The 15211-nt window shown below is 45.2% G+C and overlaps 1 protein-coding gene across 17 annotated transcripts in view; it reads right to left on the reverse strand.

Moving 5' to 3' along the window:
* Cacna2d3 (calcium voltage-gated channel auxiliary subunit alpha2delta 3) overlaps window positions 1-15211 on the reverse strand; it is a 1090211-nt gene that overhangs the window by 380861 nt on the left and 694139 nt on the right. For all 17 annotated transcript variants that reach the window (XM_087181525.1, XM_087181521.1, XM_087181526.1 and 14 more), the window contains one exon: window positions 10705-10818. In XM_087181525.1, coding sequence (XP_087037651.1) covers window positions 10705-10818 — 114 coding nt within the window. The remainder of the gene's footprint in view (window positions 1-10704; window positions 10819-15211) is intronic.

Genomic DNA, 15211 nt, shown 5'->3' on the forward strand with positions numbered 1-15211 from the left:
TGTTTTGTTTTGTTTTGTTTTTTTGGTACCGGGGATCGAACTCCAGTCCTTGACTGAGCTAAATCCCCAGCCCCGATTTTTTCATTTTATTGTTTAGCTCTTTTTTCAACTTTCACATTTTTTTCTTAATTTTTAATCCTTCCAGTAAAAAGTTTCACACATAGTAACTTAGAAAGCAAGTAAATACATTCATTCATTCATTCTTCTGTTCTTATTTTTGTTTTGTTTTCTTGCAGCACTGAGGACTGAACCCAGGACTTTGCACTGAGCTAAATGCCCAATCTCTCCCTTTTTTATTTTGAGAAAAATCTTGTAAGTTGCTAAATGACCAAGGTTGTCTTCTTATCGCCATCATCCTGCCTCTGCCTCCCAGACTGGTGGGATTATAGGCATGCATCACCACACTCCACAGAAAATAATTTATTGCAGCATAGCTTGAATGGGAAGAATTATCTTAAGACACTTTGTTCAATTATAATCAGAGGCAAGTAGCCAAAAAACTTCCTTTGTTTCTAACAGATTCTTTGGCTATGCTTCATTCCTATGCCCTAGTGTGTACAGAATACCATGTGCCTGTCACTTGTGATTAGCTTGTATCATATTAGCCACAGGAGGGAAATAATTCATGATGAATACAATAAATCCTAACAAGAAAATGGATAAATGAGGTTTGACCTCAGAAGGAATGAAAGTAGATGATGCTTTCCAAAATTATTTTGTGTACATGTGTGTGTTCACATTTATGTGTAAGAGAGAAAAAATTAATCTCGGCTGTTTTTTTCTTTCTGATTCAACCTAAAGGCTTTATTTTATTTTATTTGTAGCAACAGTGGTATATTTGGTTTATCATGGTTCCTGAGATATAAGCTTCCTCTATTGAACAACAAAAAGAACAATAATTTTTTATATCCCTGGCCACTGCAACAGCAATAAATAGAATTGTCTGTATGATATATATTTTTCCATTTTTTTTCTAGTAAGCCCATGATTCCTAGAAAGCTGCACAAAGGCCAAAGTTCCTAAATTTGCAGATATCATCAATTCAGGAAAGCCCGTATTCTTACACTGTATCTCTGAATGCTGTCTCCAAAAATTCCTCCTGTACTCTTCCAGAATTCTAACAAAATTTGTATTACATGCTTGCACTTTATTCTTCATATGTTTGCTTTTCAAACAATATTTTAATGCCTTTGCATGCATTCTAGAAGTATTATCAACAAAAACTTTATACATATATCAATATTATATTCAAGTATTGCCTACAATTAAAATCATCAATAATAACGATGCGCACATTGAAGGGTCTCAGTTATAGAGCACTTCCTTCATAGGCATGAGGCCTTGGATTCAATCCCCAGAAGTAGGGAGGGGCAGTGGGAGAGAAGGTGAAAAAGATGCTGAAGAAAACTGTCATGTGAGAAATAACACCTTCCCAGCTTTCTACAGCATGGGGAGAGCATGCAGAGAGAGATTCCGGACAGGCGTCACGTGCTCTCTGACTGCCGCACAGTCAGTTTAGGTGTGAACTTGCAGAAAGTCGTGTGGGCTGTTTGCACTTTGGGGTGGAGTCCTTTCGGGTAGGGTCCCCGTGGGCCTCTGTTTTCTCTTCTCCTCCCCTCTTCCCTCCCCTCTCCCCCTAAATCATTATGTTGCTCAAGCAAGGTTTGAATTTGTGACACACACACGCACACACACACACACACACACACAATCCGCCTCCGCCACCTCCGCTTCCCAGAGTTCTAGGATTATAACTGTGTACCACCGTACCCCGCTCACGTGGAGGATTGACCCTTCCACCAGCAAAGAAGGGGGGACGGCCTCCCTGAAAAATGCCTACTTGGTGGGGTCATCTGGTGGGAATTTGCACTGCCCACCAGGTATTTTCTGAAGACAGCAGCACCTGAGTGGAGACCAGGACCTCCACACAGAGCCCAGGAAGAGGAGCAGCAGCTGCAGCCTCGGGTAGGGTGCCAGGCGGCTGTCTCAAGTCTCTGACTCTGAGTGATTTTTCAATGGCTGGCAGCAGCCATGCATCGGTGGCCTCGTTCCTAACACGTCCTGTCATGTTCTTCTTGCTGAAATCACAAGATGTCTGATACCAGCAGAGGTAATTAAAAATAAACCCGCAGACAATGAACCGTTTCGACTCTCCCTTCAGCTGCACGGCAGGCCCGCATTCGCTCTCACCACGGTGACTGAGAATGCCTTTTCCTGTCATACCGTTGACTGACCACAAGAAATGAATGTTCTTGCTATTTTCCTAAGACAGCTTTAGGATTTATCACCCTTGGAAAAAATAAAGCAACGGTGCAAACTCACGCAAAACTTCCAGAGCCAAATGTGACTTCAGTCAGGGAGAAAGAAAGTGAGCGGAAGGGAGGGAAGAAGACACCAAAACGTGGGACCCATCCAGCAAGCCCCAGCACAGGACAGCAGGAAGGGCGGCGCCCTGGACTGGACGGGCCGCAGAAGTGCGTGTGCTGCTCGCTCCATCTACCCGGCTGAGACCACCGACCAGAGCTGCATAGGCAGCACAGTCCTTGTCTCCTGGCCCGGTTCCCCGCACAGTTCCCGCCTCTCTTCTGTTCACCCACCTGCCATGGCCCCCACTACCCTTGGATCACAATCCAGCTCTCCAGTTTGCCCACTGACACCCAGAAGACATCTTCTGCCGCTCTTGGTCTTGCCAGTTTGCCCGCCACAGTCCCTCTGCTCCCTGGGCCCCAGCTTCCTGCTCTTCACCTGGCTGTTCACACCCAACGTCTCCTCCTCCCCTGCTGGGACGCCCTCCCCAGGGCCCTTCACTCTCTGTGCCCCTCTCAGAGGCTCGCACTGCCTGAGACCCTGCTCATCCCCGCAGACGGTTTATAATGATTTCTAACTGCCCCTTTCTCTTGCTCGTCACTTGTGAGCTCTTGCTGAGCTCTGTGGTCTCTTCAGAAGTGTCCTGTCAGCTCCACACTCCTGCGCTTGTGACAATGGCCTGAGACACAGGGGCTCCCCAAGAAGTCCTTTTGCCTGAAAAAGTAGCCCCCTGAGCACCATGCTCCCTATTGTGTCTGCCACAGCCCTGACACTCTCCAGCCTCCGTATTAATTTGGGACTATGTATGTATGCATGTATGTATGTGTGTGGGGGGGGGTGTAAGATATCCCTACCTACGCACATATTCACACATACACGCCACGCACACGCACATGCAGTACCATCTTAACTCCCTCCCAAGTAGCCTAAGGTCTTTGGCAAATCCCTTCTCCTTTCAACTTGCTCAAAGGAAGCCAAAGAAAAAGCTTTGTGAGAGCATTTGAAAGTCAGAAAACAATGTAGTTGGGGGAGACAGATCCTAAATTGCTTAAGATCATTGAAGGATTAGGATCTTAATAGGATAATCCCTGACTCAGCTCAGAAGCTCTGCTCCTCAGCTCCCAGGGATGGCACAGGATTCCTAGGCTTTGCAAAACCACCTCAGAGGCCCTGCAGCTGAGCTAGACTTGCCCCGCCCCGCAGCCTTTTCAGCTCTGACGGCTGCCTCAGGCGGCATCTTCCCATCAAGCTCAGCCCTCTCTAGGAGGTCTGCCTAGTGCTGAGGAGATCTATGAGGCACCAGCCGAAAGTTCAATGATTCCCAATGAGTTTTACAAAACCGCTCCAAAGCCACGCCCCCCAAAGTGCTCTCTGATCAAAGGATTCTCTTTATTCTGGAACCAAGATCTGCTCTTGTCCCCTCCTTGCAGTCCGCACCCGACCACCAAGGATCCGCCTAGAACACTGAGCCCTGGCCCCTTCTCTAAGGAGCTCAAAGCTACCAGCCTTGCTGTTGCTCTTGAGATATCAGTGAAGCACACAGGACTCCAGCAGCATTCACCTTTGACATTCCCCTGACTTTTTGGAAGAGGAAAATCATACAATCCCACGGAGGCAACCTCATCCTGAGGCTGTGCGATTTGCCCTCCTCCTGACCTGTTGGGCTCTGAGATCACAGAATCCCTGACATTCTGCAGAGCTCCCGCACTTGGGGGCAGAAAGGCCAAGGAGATGGACTTGGTGTCCTCCTGACAATGTGGACAACAGGGACACCAGCACCTTCAGTCATTTTCTTTTACTTCACTGTCAAGAGTTCTGAGTCCTGCTTAAGGCCACAGGCTCAGCATTTGACTCCAGGGGTCAATCTGATCAGTCCCATCAAGCGTTCACTGTGGAACTCTGAATCAAACAGCTTCTCGGTGCCTCAGTTTCCTCCTCTGGAAAAGGGAGAAGTAATACTTCCCATCTCATGTGATTTCTCTGACAACACACATGAAGCATTCAGAACAGTGCCTGACACTGAGCATTCAACAAAAATTAGCTACTGCTAGTTCTATTTTATAAATTCAGGGTACAAAGATCAGCTGAAACATTATCTTATTGAAAGAGATCGAGGCTTCACAGAATGGAGAGTAAATGGAACACCCTAGTACTGCCTCTGTTGCTCATCACAGAGCCGTGTGGAGGACAGGCTTCACAGCGATGTCTGGGAAATGCAGATGGCTCACTACAGATGCTGAGCCTGCCAGTGTGTCCCTATGCCCCCTACCCTGAAACAAGTGAGCCAGTAATCTGTTACTTCACAATGACAGCCCAAATTTCCCCACTAAAAAAGTAACATAGAGCAAAATAAAGTTTATTACCTGATAGATAGTTTGGTGCTGCCCCAGAGTAACAAATGACAGAGATTCCATTTCATTTGCATTCAGGAGTGTTACGGATGGTTTGTATCTCCCTAAAATCTGTATGTTGAAGTTCCAGCCTACAGTCTGATAGTACTCAGAGTTAAGGACTTTAGAAAATGATTAGGATTACATAAGGTCACAAAGATGAAGTTTCCTGAATGAAATGAGTCCTCTTCTAAGAGTCCACGAGAAAGACTGCTTCCCATTCTCTCCATCAAGTGGGTATACAAGAACCAACAGTGCAGAGTGCAAGTGGGCCCTCAGCAGAGCCCTACGTGTGTGTCAGCCTGCTGATCTCAGACCTCCAGCCTCCCGCACTATGAGAAGTGAATTTCTGTTTGCAATAAGCCACCTCGTCTATGGGTTTTTTGTTACAGCATCCCACATTAAGTCAGGGAATCTCTGGTTCCCCACATCTGTGCAAAGAAGGGATCTGGTGTTCCCTATTACTCCAGTAACCTGAAAGTGGTGACATTCTGCCATACAATCGTGCTACTACCAAAACCAAGCTCAAGCGGAAGTGTTATAATATTTAAGAGGATCCTCTACTCCAGGTCCTGGGTGCTAGCTCAAGGCTCACAGCCTGTAGCTCACTCTGATCCTGAACAACTCCATCACTGAGCTCTGTCTGCCCCCCTAGCAATGGCACTGATGCAGACTCAAGGAGGTGGGAGAAAGGACAGAGAATGACTCATTAGGGGAAAGCAGCAAGGGTCGCTAAACATTTCAGGAAGAGATCCCACAGTAAGAAACTATTCACCACCCATTCTCCTGCCATTCAATCTGTGGCTAGTATGTTTATTCGCATAGAAAAGATGGACAGGGAGGCAGAAACAGCTACTGCCATCATCTGTTGAACTCGGCCAGAACACGAAACTCTGAGGTTATCTGAATGACTTTCAACAATACACAAGGTGCTCTGAATTCTCTTCTGATTCCCTTCAGGCTGGCAAGTGGCCCTTAAAGGGCCAAGCAGCACATATTTCATGGCTTGTGGGCCAGGCAGTCTATCATTGCTACTCAGCCCTGCCCTCAGCCACAGAAAATATGGGAACAAATAGGAGTGACTATGTTCAAACAACGCTATTTATGAATACTGCAATGTGAATTTTATGTGATTTTCTTGCATTATGAAACAGTCTTTTTGTGCCATTTGTTAATATACGAATCATTCACAGCTCATGGGCTGCAGAAGTAGGCAATGGGCCACACTTGGGCCCTGGACCATAGTTTGTCAATCACCCCTTCAATCACATGACTAAGTAACCATTCCTTTAACTGTCCCGCCAGTGCATCTCTATCTGGTCTTTATCTGGAGGTTATGGGTAATGAGGAATAACTCTATCAGTTTCTTCTTAAGTTAGAAGAGGAACTATACGATGGCAGGCAGAGCCACTTTCTAATTTCAATATATGCAGCTCTAGTTCTTTAGCTAATCCAGGAACAAGTGTTTTTCATGTGGAGGAGCTCATATTTTATTCCAAATGTGTAAGAATCACTGTTAAGCCACTAACCAATGGATATTAAGCAAAAGTAAATGGCAGCCCATTAATGAATAAATAGCTCCTCATTCCTGCTCTCAGAAATTGAATGCTGGCCAGGGACCCACTGCAGAGGCAGCCATGGTGCTGCCTTCACAGACTCACAGTGAAGTCACCAATTATGCATCCCTTGCTTCAGCTTGGTCTACAGGGCCTTAGGGAAGGAGTTGCCTTGGGCAAGGCCTTGGTGAGGTACTAAATATCTCCTAACAATGCCACTCTCAAGTGCTCTCCTGGTCTGTCTCACTTCTTTCCCCTTTCCCTTTCTTGGAACTCAGATAACACTGCAAGGACATGCAGGGTCCTAGAATGGGGATGGACACAGCACGGCTCTGGAGAATGAGGCACCTTCATGGAGAGAGCCGTGAGGCGGCTCCCGCCAACTTCCCAGCTTTGTTAGGGACACCATCGGGAGAAGACCCGCCCCCCAGTTAGCCTGAGGAGTCACAAGAAATAATAAATTGTTATTGTAAGTCAATAGAGTGGAGAATGTTTTACAGCATTGCATGACAAGTAACTTCCTTTCCTTTTTTCCTTTTCCTTGCACCTCGGATTAGTTTTCTATTGCTGCATAACAAATTATCCAAGTACACATTCATTGTCTCAGCTTCCCTGGCTCAGGAGTCTAGGCTCAGTCTATCTGGACCACGTGCTTGTGGCCTTACAAGGCTGCCATCAAGGTGCCGGCTGGACTGTGTTTAATCTAGAGGTCGGACTGGGAGGAGTCCTCTCCCAGGCTTCTGTAGATTACTGTAGGAATTCACTCCTTGTGGCTGTAAGACTGAGGGATGAGCTTTTTTCTGGCTGTTGGCTGTCGGCCACCCTCAGGTCCTACAGGCTGCCTGCACTGTATCACACCAGCAGCGAGAGTCTCCCTGCCCTCAGGGAGAGCCCAGCCCCTCCTTCAAGGGCTTTTAACCAAATAGAGCCCACCCGGGACTGACAAAATCTCTTTCGACTAGCTCAAAAAATCAACTGGCTTGGGACTAAAAGCCCTTCCCTTCTACAATATTCTATTGTTCAGAAGCAAATCACTGGTCCTGCTCACACTTGAAGTGAAGCAGTTACAAAGGACATACACCCTAGGGGCCAGGAGTCACAAAGCCACTCCAGGCTCTCTATGCCACACTTCTCAGCAGGGCTGGGGTATGGCACAAGGTGATGGCACTGTCCAGAGTCTGGAAGCTGTCCTCATAGACTCCCCAAACAATAAAGATGACAGACAGGTCAAGTGACAGTACTGGAAACAGAGCTCTACCTCCGTTCAGAAAATACCTAGGGAGTTTCAGGCTCAGGCCAGGATATCATGCCCCTAGATGGAGGAGAAAAGGAGAGGCTCCAGGCAGATCTAAGAGAAGGGAACAAATCCCATTTCTGGGAAATGGAAGTCCTGCCTAGGAAATAGCAAGTGCCTATTAGTATAGAGCAGGGTCAGGGCCTCCACATCCCCAGGCGGGTAAAGTGTATGAGTGATGTGAGCCGAGAGGGAATGATGGGAAGTGGTGAGGACCAGGGCCACATAAAATGATCATCACCTGTCTAAGGGGACAGCTCAAGTCACTCATTGCTCCAGAAAGTGCTGGCCTCTGTTATAGACTATACTTAGATGTCTCCCTAAAGCCTCATGCATTTATAGGTGGGGCTTTTGGGAGTGACTAGATCATGGGTGCGTGACACTAGATTATGGGCATGTGCTAAGTGGATTAGTCCACTGATTGGTTTAGCATAGTCGTGGGTGTGGATAATGGGAAGAACCACCCTGGATGTGGGTGGCACCAACTAACAGGCTTATAGTTTGAATGGAATAAAAGGGGAAAGGAAGGCTGGCTACTTCCTGATTCCTACTTGTCATACCATGGACTGTTTCTCCTCTGCCATGAGCCTCTGCTATGCTGCACTACCTTGGAGCCAGCGGACTATGGACTGGAACCTCTAGAGACAACCTTTCCTCCTTTAACTTACGTCAGGTATTTTGTCCCAGCAATGAGAAAGCAAGAGAGACAGCCTAAAAGTGTCATCTATACTTTATTAGGAGAAAAACTAAAATTTTAAATCATCCAGTTTTATAAATGTAATCAGTAACTGACTGTTTTCCAAACAGAGTATGGGCCAAGAAACGCACACCCCTGCACTGAATTTGGCCAAAGAGAACAGGTTCTTACAAAGGTGAACTGGAATCCAAGAGTGCCAAGCCATGCAGAACCAAACCCAATCCCTTGAGTTATTTCTTAGCAGTAGCTCTGGGAGTGCCATCTCCTCACCAACAGTGTCTGCCTATCCCAGGAACTTGTTAGGGATGCAGATGCACAGGCGCACCCACACCTCCTGAGTCAGAAGCTCCGGAGTAGGGACCAGCACGCTGAGTGGGAATAAGCCCTCCAGGTGCGCCCAGGCTCACTCCAGTTGGAGAGCCACTCTTTCATGAGAATTACACTCCAATCTTGGGGCCACTTTTCTCTCTCCTGAACCTATTTCCTATTTTTACAATCTTGAAGATTGCCAATGGCAGCAAGCCAGACGCAAGCCTTTACTAAATAGCTCATGTTTAAAATAATGGAGAACAATGACTACTTAGGCATTTCATACCATCTTAACCTTACTTACCACAGCGCTAAATCACATTAGGCTTTTGTACAAATTTATCACCTGTACCCTCATTGGGAAGTTCATAAAGAACAGAATGTGTGAGAATGTCGTAGAACTCTCCAGGATAGGCCAGACAGAAAGGGAGGACATCATTCATTTCTAATAATAAAAAAGAACCTCTCGCTACAGAAAGAAAAGCTGCTTCTGCCTGGTAACACTTTATAAGTTATGAAATTGCTTTATTTCCAAGACACTGGCTCAAATTAATCCAAGAATACCCCTGACCTAAAATTGATATCATTCATCTAGAAAAGTATGTTGAGATTTGTGCTTTGCCTGAAGATTCTGGACTTTTCATTCCTCATTCTATGCTTCACCTACACATAAGGACAGTTTAATACAAAGATTCCTGGGCAACTACTGGCCATTGAGTATCGCCATATGAGACAGTTCACGTAAAGCAGACCAAGAGGCGCATGCAATAACACAGCTGTTGTCAATGGAGCTGCTTATGAAAAAGCTCCTTCGCTTTCTTGTATTTTCAAGTAGTCATAAGTAATGCAAAAGACCCTTCACTGCAGTGAGATGTCGTGGCACTTCTGAGCATTCTATTTAGGGTACAAAATATCTCCAGCCCCACTTGTGTTCTCTATTGCTGAGGCCCTCTCACCGGGACCCTCAGTCACTAGGCTACTCCTCAAAGCTGTGCCCTAGAACAAGCCACATGCCTGGCAGCATGGTGTGTGCTGTAGAGGTGCAAGAATGGCCAGCATCCCCTCACCTCACATCGGCTTACCAAGAATTAACTCTGACCTGTACCTGTCCCTGGAAACCATCACCCAAAAGACTACTGGCACCTAAAATCACCTTGTCCAAGAGTGAACTCCATCTTATTCGAGGGTTGAGTTCCTCACTCAGTGCTTATGGTAAGACATGTTTACTCCTGCACATCATTTGGGTAGGTGTTATGTCAGATACTCGCTTACTCTTGGTAAGACTGGGACAGACCTTTTCCCTCCAGCTTCAGGCTAAACACCAGTGGAGGAAGCTGGCATCCATTTGTGGACCGTGGTGAACAAATGCATGCAGCTTTAATCATCAGACTCGCTTGGTGGGGTGAGATCCTGTGTTATCAGACTGATCGAGAATGACTAAGGGAATAGGGAGTGACGTATCCCACCTTGTGTTACCACAGACAGCGTATGTACCTCCTGGAAATGGCTGAGGGCAGAGTTCTCATTTGCTTCCTGTCTCTTTTTGACAGGCTTGTATGGTTAGTTCGATTTCTAGAAATTAAATATACAAACTAGGCAAAGCTGGGCAGGCTTGGATGAACAGTCTCGCGTAGCTACAGTCAGGATAACATCACTGGCACGTGGAACAGACAAAGACAAAAACTTTGACAAGGCTAGAAATAGCACAGAGAGATGGAGAAAAGGCTCTGTGTGGGAATGGGGTCCAGGGAGGAATTACAGGCACACGGTTCATAAAGAAAAGTGCTGCAAGGGCCCCACAGCTGACTTCACCATTCTGCAGATTCCAGCCCCACCATGCAGCTAGGCTCCAAGGAAAATATAAACAAGAGAAGTGCTGTCCGATATGGACAAAGTATACTTCACCATAAAGCTTTTCACTGAACATGTTTAACAAGTCTTTATGGATTTCTTCTCTCCTCCTCTATAAAAAAAAAAAAATCATTTCAAAAACAAGGAAAGCCATAATTTTTGATTTTGGTCAACCAAAAAACACAAGGCTGAGAAACCATAGGTCATTATGAGATTAAGTCTACATAGGATACTTAGCTGCAGACAATCGGAGGTCACAACGAAGTCTCCACTCTGTGCATGGTGCCAGTACCAACTTACCTTTCGGTCGGGCCAATTGTGTTTTGCAAAGATGGCATCGTAGGTGTCCACTGCCCCATCAGTTATGAGCATGAGGGCCTGACTGCAGATGCTCCCTTGTCCCGTATGGTTGAACTGCAGAAATCAAAAATTCAAGACAAAGCACATCAGAGAGGTCCCTGTGGATGCCCTCAAGATGGCAGGGGCACTGGGTACCAGGCTTGGGAAGCCTCTCAAAGCAGCAGGTCACAGTGCACCACCCCACAGGATAAGATTTCTGCATGCGCTGCCATACCTGCTCTGGCAAACAAGAAATAAACGGAAACCGGAGCAAGTTATCTTCATGTGTGGACCACATTTCCACAAACAAGGCCAAAAGAATTGCCACAGGAACCTTTTAAGGCCCAGGATATGGGCAGCGAGGTAGCCGAGAGGAAATAGCTGTCTCAACCTCTAAGGGGTGCTGCCCTGTGCAGGGCTGATGAGTAAAGAATATATGGTAAAATCAATAAAATCAGTGAAGCTTTGAACAAAAAGAGAATAAATTCCAGAATATGAAATTCACATTAGACACTTAAACTCCCTTTTTAGGTGTGTATTTTAAATGCACATTATCTGGATGTGGTTTTTGTCTTAGTTTATTATTAGTAGGAGTGGCATGCTGAAATTCCAAAACTGTACTTGCTGGTGTGCAAATCTCTAAACTTCTTCAACTTGCAACTTTATATCATGTTTTAAAAGATTCCAGCCTTTAAGAGTAGTATCTAGACTGACCAAATCTAGCTGCCAGAGAAGTGTGTCTTTCCCTTGGAACTGAGATGAAAAACTCCCTTAATGAATGCTATTAATGATGCAGCTGAAGTAGTAAAGTGTCCTTTAAAAACGCTCCAATTCAGGGCCAGGGATTTAGCTCAGTGGTTCCACCACCTGTCTCACAAGCGCAGGATCCCGAGTTCGATCCCTGGCAGCAAAAAATAAAATAAAAAATAAAAACCCTCCAATTAGATGAGTGTGGAGGCAGAGGAAGTATATACAAAGTCTTCAGCATTCAGTAGTGAATACTCCCTCCATTGTAATCTGCAATGTTTATTCACGTATTCTAAAATTATTTGCTAAGCGAGTGAGCACGCAGTGCTGAGAATGAAACACATTCACGCCCTTCCTCCTTGTAGCTTTGTCTTATTTTTTGGGGGGGAGAGACATGCAAAAGCAAGGTAAACAGGCAAACAATGTTGTATGTTTGATGATGATGTTAAGGGGAAAAAGAGAAGGCGAAGAAAGCAGATCGCAAATGGGGAGAGTAATTTTAGAAAAAAAGTAGTCAGGGAAGACCTCGCTGAGAACACAGCATCTGAATAATCCCTGACAGTGGTGAGGATACGGGAAAGGCTTTTCTGAGAGGTCAAACACTTAAGCGTGGTGCCAGTGAGTGGGGGCATACTTGACAGGTTCAGTCTCTGGCAGTGTCATTAAGGAAGGATGCAGGGTACTCTTAGATTTGCTGGGTGGCCCCTTGTGAGCCAGAGAACCAATATAGCAATGAAGCGTTTTCCTTTTTGTTATTGTTTTTGTTTTTGTTTTTAGAGACAGGGTCTCTCTATGTAGATCAGGCTGGCCTTGAACTCAAGGCAATCTCCTGCCTCAGCCTCCCGAGTACTGGGGTTACAGGTGTGCAACACCATACCTAACTAAAGCATTCACGTTGTTACTGCCCAGTAGTCATGTACTTAGAAGTCTGATGTAGAGCTTGATATAGATAACTGGATGGATGGATGGATGGATGGATGGATGGACGGAGGGGAAGATGGAAAGGCGGATGGACATATGGAATCACCATATATGGCCATTTGAAGACAGAGAAAAGCCAACTCACAACATACATGGGGTATCATATTGTGGAAAGCACTCAATATTTCCTTTCCTAGCACCATGGCTGTGTCTGGGTTAGTTCTCCATCCTGAACATTAATTCCTCCATTTATAAGATGGGAAAGAAATCCTTACACAGTTGTTACAACTCAGGTTAAATGTTCATGGTATGCTGAGCTACAAGCAGGAACTCACTTCATCCTTACTAGACTCTGAGGTAGGTACAACCCTCATCCCATTGTCTAGGTGGGGAGGCTGACGCAGAGAGAGCTTTGCTAATCTGCCCAAGGTCACACAGCCACTATTTGACCCAGCTGGGATCTAAATACCAGCAAAAAGGTCTAGCCTCTACTCAACTCATTCTATAGCTCTTAGTAAGGCCATGAAGGTCCTCGAGCAGGTGGTGATTGCTCCGTTTTGGGTAACATTTGAGTATGTCCCCAAGGTTTCCTGTGTTGGAGGCTTGTTATTTCTTGTGGCTCTGTTGGGAGGTGGTGAACCCTTAAGAGGTGGTGCCAGGTGGGAGGTTCTTAGGTCACTGAGGGTGCCACCCTCAGAAAAGACTAAAGCAGTACTCCAGACAACGAATCCTAAGAGGGGGCATGACCTCTAGTCTCTCTCTGGCTGTTTCAAGGTAAGTGCTCTTGCTCGCTCTTGCACATACTCCTGCCATGATGTCATTATCAACCTTAGGAGAGGCCAACCTAACGGGGCTGCTTGATCTTGGACTTTTAACCTCCAAAACTGTGAGCTAAATACAGCTCTTTTCTTTATAGGGTGATCCAGGCTCGGCCATTTTGTTAAGAGCAATAAAAAATACAGTAAGATGGTGATACACTGGAATTAATACTTCACAAGTGTTCATTTGCTTCTCTTGGGACCTTTCTCCCTCCATCTTTTCCTGGTTTCCAGGGTCCTGGGGAAGCCACCAGGGCTATGACCCTGAGAGTGAGTATTCCTCAAAGTTTGTGTCCCAGGCACATGCCCCGCTAGTACACGGGCCTACGATGCTATTTCACCAGGTAGAAAACCACAGCCATCAGCTCACAGAGCCGTCCACACATGGCTGCCATTCTATTGTCACCACCACTGTTACTACTGCAGAAAATTCTTTCCCAGAGAGATAAAAGTTGCAAATAACTGTATTCCTTATTCTAGAAACACCCTGAAAATTCTCTCAGCTCCTTAACAGACAGTAAAAGAGGCAGTCTACATCCAAAGATTCTTAGAGCCCCTAACCCCAAAATCTTCCCCTGCTGTGTCCACTAAGCCTCAACTGCAGCACTAAAGGTCTTCATGGATCCTAATCCAGCCTCCTCTCTCTCTTCCACATTGAAAGACCAACCTTGAACCACATTCAAAAGCTCAATAAATACCCCAACTTTGTCCTTTCCACTCTGTAATGGCACTAAGACTCTCTAGGTAGTGCATTCCATTCCTTACTGCAGCAAGAAAAAGCCTGTTCTCAAGTTGTTCTGGAAGTGTTTGGGCAACAGACAGCCTTTAGAGTGTGGAATAAGCCCACAGCAAGCCACTGAATAAAAGTGATCTGTAATTCAGGTCCCAGATGCTTCAGAGAATGAAAGTTAGGATGCCCTTGGGCTGTTGTTTATGCAACTCATTTGAAAACATCCTGGAAAAATTTGCCAAACAAAAGAAAAGAAAGAGAGAGAAATGAAGATATCTGAATAATGCAGGCTGGAAGAAAGAGCTGCCAGGAGCTATTTACTTAAGAACATTACGTTCTTCTCTGGCTGGGTCTAGGGTATTCTCTGCTGCAATCTGTAGCGGGAGAATTTTGAAGAATGCAATTAAATTTAAATGCTTTGATGGGTAATATCTCTTCTCTTCATATTTGTCTAAAACTTTTTTTTTATTGAATAGCGAGAGTGATGAAAGTGTTTTCCATAATAATAACAATGACAAGGGCCCCATGATGAACTACAATTAGCTCAGTGATTCATCAGTTAGCAGCAAAAATTTCAATGTATCCTGACATTTAGAGCATTTGGTTGTGATTAACAGTCTTTGAAATGTCACCGAATTTTATTTAATTGGCTAAGAAAAATTTTTAAAAGGTAATCACTGCAAAGATCACATTCATCACCAAAAAAGATAATTGCAGCTGTCACATGACAAGCTAGATGCTAACTACTGTAGCAAACTGGCTCTGTGTTCTTATAGAATTTAATGAATCCATGAAGATCAATGGCTGGAAGGGGCTTAGAAGTTTATTTGAATTGTCCTTTCAGAGCCATCCGTATCAATAACCCCAAGCCTTTAAGTCATCTAAGCAAATACCAAATGTGAAATGCAGTCATTGTTAAGACGGAATTGACTCTATTTAATTACAATAACCTCTGAACCATTCTAAATTCTAGCCACAGTGTGTGTGTGCATTCACAGGTATGTGTTTGAGAAATAGCTTTTTTATTTGATATGGGCTTATGGAGGCAGACATGATACACAAGAAGAGAATTCTATCACTTAAAGGTCACATCGAAAAAGTGGAAAACAGATAAAGCTTCATTTTCACAGGAGGTTAGCATCTCTGGGTTTGTGAAAGAACTTTGCTTTTTCAAAAGTCAATCACAAGAGATGGGGTGGAAATGCTTCTCTTTATAAGATACATGTGCACTCAGAGGCATGTGGGACCAACT

The sequence above is a fragment of the Heterocephalus glaber genome, unplaced genomic scaffold (genome assembly GCF_053883595.1).
Source record: "Heterocephalus glaber isolate CG9 unplaced genomic scaffold, H.glaber_assembly_v1.0 deba00001472, whole genome shotgun sequence".
Lineage (NCBI taxonomy): Eukaryota > Metazoa > Chordata > Mammalia > Rodentia > Bathyergidae > Heterocephalus > Heterocephalus glaber.